Source organism: Podarcis muralis, chromosome 9 (genome assembly GCF_964188315.1).
Source record: "Podarcis muralis chromosome 9, rPodMur119.hap1.1, whole genome shotgun sequence".
In the NCBI taxonomy this organism is placed as follows: domain Eukaryota; kingdom Metazoa; phylum Chordata; class Lepidosauria; order Squamata; family Lacertidae; genus Podarcis; species Podarcis muralis.
Window position 1 is genome coordinate 76,212,258 of NC_135663.1, and position 5,901 is coordinate 76,218,158.

General features: G+C 44.6%; 1 protein-coding gene across 1 annotated transcript; it reads left to right on the forward strand.

Moving 5' to 3' along the window:
• Nucleotides 1–593: 593 nt before the first annotated feature.
• Nucleotides 594–5,514, forward strand: FGFBP1 (fibroblast growth factor binding protein 1). The gene is made up of 2 exons (XM_028744304.2): nucleotides 594–747; nucleotides 4,192–5,514. Exon 2 carries the CDS (start codon nucleotides 4,205–4,207, stop codon nucleotides 4,898–4,900), a length of 696 nt encoding a protein of 231 aa, XP_028600137.2. The 5' UTR covers nucleotides 594–747; nucleotides 4,192–4,204; the 3' UTR covers nucleotides 4,901–5,514.
• The last annotated feature ends 387 nt before the right edge of the window (nucleotides 5,515–5,901 follow it).

Here is a 5,901-nt window from a genome sequence, read left to right on the forward strand (position 1 = left end):
AGCTCACCCCGTCGCGGGGATTCAAACCGCCAACCTTCTGATCAGCAATCCCAAGGCTCAGTGGTTTAGACCACAGCGCCACCCGTGTCCCTTTCGTAGGCAACGTAAAAGGTGGTGGCGGTACATCAGGACCCATGGGTGCCACATGGCAAACCTTGTCTTAGGGTGACAGAGTGTTTTAATTGCATGACCTGCAATTCCCGATATGTCACTTTGGCAAAATGCTGACTGACTGGAGACGCCCTTTATCAAAAGTTGTAGGGAACAGAACTTTTAACAATCAAAGGAAATAAGTGTGGTGACTCACGTCAACCAGAGAGCGCTCTCTACCCCCCCCCCTTCTGAATGTCATTCATGTCCGTAGCAATCATTTGCTACTCCTTCTTCCCTGTTCTGATAACTGCATATATCAAGAGAGTGTTTCGACTCCCTTTGTGAGGCAAGAAAGGGAAAGGAGTTAGCATGTTTTCCTTCTTTCAAACATATATCTGCCACTGCACTGTAACCGGTGGTTTTTGTGTGTGTGTGTGTTTTAACTGTTGCAAATAAGACCTGGCATGTTTCCAGAAGGTGTGTCTGGGCAGTAAACTTATAAGGTTCTAAAATGTGCTATTGTGGAGTAATACCCTTCCGAAGGCGTGTAGGTGTGTCTCTGACTGTATAAATAGGCAAGAAGCGTCAGTACTTTGAAGGAGACGGGGATCACCTTGAGTTTTACACTTGGACAAGCGGAAAAGACAGCAGGAGGTATGTGTAATAGCTATCTTGCAATTTGTCTGCAGTAGAATGCTAATCTCTCAGAACGGAGCGGCTAAATTTCTTGGTTGCCTGCTCAAAGGCAAACTACACATTACCTACAGGAGTCTTTTTCTTTTTCATTCACATTTTTAAACTAAAAAGCAGAACCTTGTTAACAGACAGCAGGAGGGCAGAGGGGGCGAGGGGGAACTGGAATGGCTGCTTACCCTTTCCCCTCCGTCTTCCACTATGAACTACATTTTACAGGCAGCTTTCCCCAAGATAGTGCGGAAAGTGGCTTGGGGAGGGTGATTGCGAGTGGGCAAATAGCAAGAGGCAAAAGAGCTAAGCAGTCACTCCACACCAGTAGTAGAGCATCTGCCTTGTACCAAGGAAGTCCCAAGTTCCAACCCTGGCAACTCCAGATAGGGATGTGAAAGAAGTCTGTCTGAAACTCTGGAGAACCACTGCAAGCCTGTATGGGCAATACTGACCTATATGGCCCAATGACCAGTGGATTCCGTATAAGGCAGTTTCCTACGTTCCTAGCATCCTTACTGCTCTTCTGTTCCTGCTTGAGATTTCAGAGGCTCCTTTTCAACAGCAACAACAATTAGGAATGAAAGATGCAACTGTGTGGTCAGTGCCAGCCAAGGTTCACACTATTGGGTTAAATGGACTAAGGTTCCGAATTCAACAGAAAGGCTGCTTCCTATGTTCACGTTAGGTTGCTTAAATCTTATTGATGCCTATGGGATGTAGAGCCCAGTTCTTTGCCTATTTCCTCAGAAGTAATCCTACTGACTTCAATGGGGCTTTATCCCAAGTATGCCCATTTAAGATCTGTGTGTGCTCATCCAGTCTCTTGCTCTGGAATAGTTCCCCTGAAGTCTGTGGGCCAAGAACTGCAGTGTTAGATTTCTGTCCCCAACTAGGCAGCAAAGAGTTGGATAGGAGAAAAACCATTGGGTACCCACTTTTGCCTTTGGGTGAGCAGTATTCTGATTAAGTAGGGAGTCTTGCGCATGAGTAAAACTTGCGTTTTGCTAATGTGAATGCCTTGGAAATTGTCTGTTGGAGGAGGTGTGGTAGCAAGCACTGAAGATGTGGCCCGCTTTAATAATTTCACACTAACTGTGGTTACAGATCATGCAATAACTGTCAGTTCTTACATGTAATAAATGATGCTTATCCACTCAGGGTGGTTCACCAGCAACAGGGCTCAGGTTTGCCAAACGAGTTACGGCAGCAGAACAAATTCCAAATGTACATTTCCCTCCTATCATTTTTGACATGTATCTGCATTGTAAAGGAAAGACGTCCCCTGTTCCCCCCCCCCCCTTAGCATAGCATCATATTTAATATTTAATATGCAGCTGACTTGTATGTATCTCCATTGGGTTAGTCGTAAGCACACAGAGGATTGCAGCCTTTTTCATTATTTTTCAGAAGTCTAAGTTGGAGAGGTACTTTTACATGAACTTTTACTCCAGTAGAGTTTTGGTTCCTGCATTCCTGAACCTTTGCGGTCCCCTCCAGTTCTACAATTCTATTATATTATGATGATCAGAGGGGAATCTGAAACACGGTTTGATTATTCAATAAGCAATAAGCACAGAGCTGCTGGACTAAATATAAACCAAGCCACCCAAATTGGCATGTGCAGCCTTAAGTGTGTGTGGCAGTCTCTCGCTGGATTGAGGCTAAGAGCTATTGAGCTTTGAATAAGGAATGGCCCTGTGCTTCATCCACATTAAAGAAATTTTCTGGAGGGGCTTTCCCATTTGAAGATAAAGGGTTTGGATTTTTTACTAATAGGCTCTTCCCATGAGCATAGAAATCTGCTGTACAGATTGCACTAACCCTGCCCCCAAGGAGCTCAGAATGTTGTTTAAACCTCACAACAAACCTATCTGTGCGAAGCAGGGACTTAAACATACACACCCAACATTCTAGCATCCTGGAAAACGGTGGGTACCACTTTTCCATGGGCACTCCTACACGTTAGCATCAGCTTTCTGCCCTAACTTCTGTTGCCTCTGGCAGACTTTTCATCCTGTTTGTGGCTCTTTCCCTGATCCTTCTTTAACTTGGATTTGGCTAAAATGAAAGAAAAGGGATAGTAAGAAAGGGCAGTGGGAGCCGGATGTGAAACAGCTGCATATCTGAATAAATTTCAAGTGATCTTAGCTGCAAGTGATGTTCCGCCTAAAGGGAAACTGTGGACTGAAGAATCAGTTCATCTAAGCTCTCAAACACACCCCTGTTTGCTTTCTGGCTGAGTGAAAGTATCATTTCCTAACCTATATTGTCTTCAGAGGTGGGTAGGCAGTCAGACAGATCTAGGATGAGATTAGAAATTGATATAATCCTCAAGCGAATGTGGGAGAAAGGAAACAATTTCACGTTTTGCGCAAAAGTTATCTGGGTGCTCTTAAAACACAGTGCCCAAGCCAATTTTACCTTTGGGGCAGTTTTGAGATTTAACCTTATAAAGACTGATTGTGGCAACAGTCAGGTAATCACAATCATAATATGACTTCCTGGTCAAGAAACATCTGAGCTGGTCATTTTAAAATAATATCCTGTTTGGTCCTGGCCAAATCAAGACCGATTGATGTAATATTTATTTTAAATGAGGCACCCAATTCTGCTATTTAAGTCTTTTAAAATCCTATTTGCCAATTCCTGACAAAAGTATAGTACTTTTGGTTAAGGTGCCCCTAGTTTATTGACTTGCCCCCCCCCCATTTGACTATATGGCCATGGGTTGTACCTGACATTGCGCAAGCAGAAGGCTGTTCATGCAACTGGATTTTTATTCCCTCCTCCTCCACCCTACAGCCCTTTCAGAACTACCCCAAATCCAATTTTGGGTGATCCCCTTATCCCTCATCCCTGTAAATAAGAGCCCATAATATTCAGGAGGTCTGCTATACCCTCTGTAGAAGGATTTGGGGGTGTTCCTGGAGGAGGGAAGAGTTCTGCTCATACAGTCCTGGATAAAGCCCAGTTACGTCCCTCACTCTGAAAAGCAGATACTTTGTACAGGTGTTCATGCACCACCTGACAAAATTAGAAAGAGGAAGGGTAAGGCTCAGGCCTACTGGCTCTGGCTCTGACCTCCACCTGTTCAAGATCTTGTAAGCAGGAGGCTTAGAGACAATTAGTACCCTTCAGAAATGGAGGGGCTAGATCATGGATAAGGCGTCTGCTTGCATTTTGCGCAATCAATACCTTGAATTACCAGAGGCTAAGGCCTTGCAACAGAGGTTAGCACTTTCTTTTTTTACAGAGATAAATCCATGCTAGGAAGATACCATGATGTGAGACACTGATCATCGTACTGCTTTATGTTCTTAGCTGGTGTCAGATTATCGATAATGTTGATGCCAACATGGCTAAAGATGAAAATATGGATTGTCATAAATTCATTTTGCTCTCCCAAAACAGGTTTCAAGAGAAGATGAAGATCAGACATTTCGCTGTTCTGTGTGCCCTTATTGTGTTCTCCCAGGTGCTACAAGCTGACTGTGAAATACAGAAAGAGAGGAGAAGAGGGAGGACTAACAATGGAAAAGGTGAGAGGCCACAGCCTGGCTCTGATGACCAGAATGGAAGAGGTCAGAAAACCCGAGGACAGAAGGGTTCACTTAAAGGCAAGTTCGTCACCAAAGAGAAGTCTGAGTGTACCTGGGCGCTGAATGAAGCAGAGATTGCTACCTTGAAAATTGATTGCAAAAGATCGGAGAGCACCTTCTCCTGTGAATTTTCAGGAAACCCTTCCAGCTGTCCCCAGTATGCAGAAAACAAGAAGGTGTTCTGGAAGCAAATTACTCGGTCTCTAAAGAGGCAGAAGAACATCTGTGAAGACCCAAAGAGTATCTTAAAATCTAAAATCTGTAGGAAAGGGCCACCAGCTGCTCACCTTAGAATGGTGACGCCAACTAGTTCCAGAGAAGACAAGCCAGTTCACCATGGACAGGAGACCCCTCTGGAACCTGATACATCTGGAACCCAGCCAGACGAAGCATCCAGCAATTGTGTTGAAGATGTCGATTATATTGATCAGAAAAAGGTGGCTGAAGAACACTGCTCAGAGTTATGGCGGTCTCTTTGCCTTTTCGTCATTTCAATGATACAAGATAAAAAGTGCAAATAGGAATACAGCAAGGTTGGCAACACTCCTTGAGTTACTACAGGCGCACATGTAAATCACATTGTAGAAGGATGAACCATTCAGAATATAGCCCTCTAATACATTTGCCCAGGAACCAGTTTTCCTGGAGACACTCAAAGGTGATTCCTTTTTCATCTCCAAAAGGGGCTGCTGCCAAACCCCATGGCCACAACTACTGATCCCACTTGCACCCTCCTTACCGCCACTGTGGGGAAGAGGTCACATGATGCAACTCATGGAGGGAGATTGGACTGAGGCCGAAATCGTGCTGATTTTCCCATCATATAAGGGTGACATCTTCAAAGTGAACATTTAAAGGTCTCCCCCTCCCCCAGAAGATACTGTTTTTCTCAGGTCATCAAAGATGCTATATATTTTATTTTTCTAAAGAGAGAAATTGATTTAGATAGCATGCTATATAAATGTTACCACTGGATGTTACAAGCCCTCTGTAAAAATGTACATATTATGATTTGTTGAATATCTTCTCCTTCCTTTGAGTATTTCTAGCCAAAGTGATTATTTCAGTGCTATGCACTTTTTGTACTTTTGCTTTCAGAATTGCAGAAAATTAATAAAGTTAAATATCTACTCAGGTTTGTTCTCTATGTGTTAAACATTTCTTTCTGTATGAGAAAATTGTGGATATCTATGGTTTTAACGATAGGGACACGGATGGCGCTGTGAGTAAAAGCCTCAGCGCCTAGGGCTTGCCGATCGAAAGGTCGGCGGTTCGAATCCCCGCGGTGGGGTGCACTCCCGTTGCTCGGTCCCAGCGCCTGCCAACCTAGCAGTTCGAAAGCAGCCCCGGGTGCAAGTAGATAAATAGGGACCGCTTACTAGCGGGAAGGTACACGGCGTTTCCGTGTGCGGCTCTGGCTCGCCAGATGCAGGTTTGCCACGCTGGCCACGTGACCCGGAAGTGTCTCCGGACAGCGCTGGCCCCCGGCCTCTTAAGTGAGATGGGCGCACAACCCTAGAGT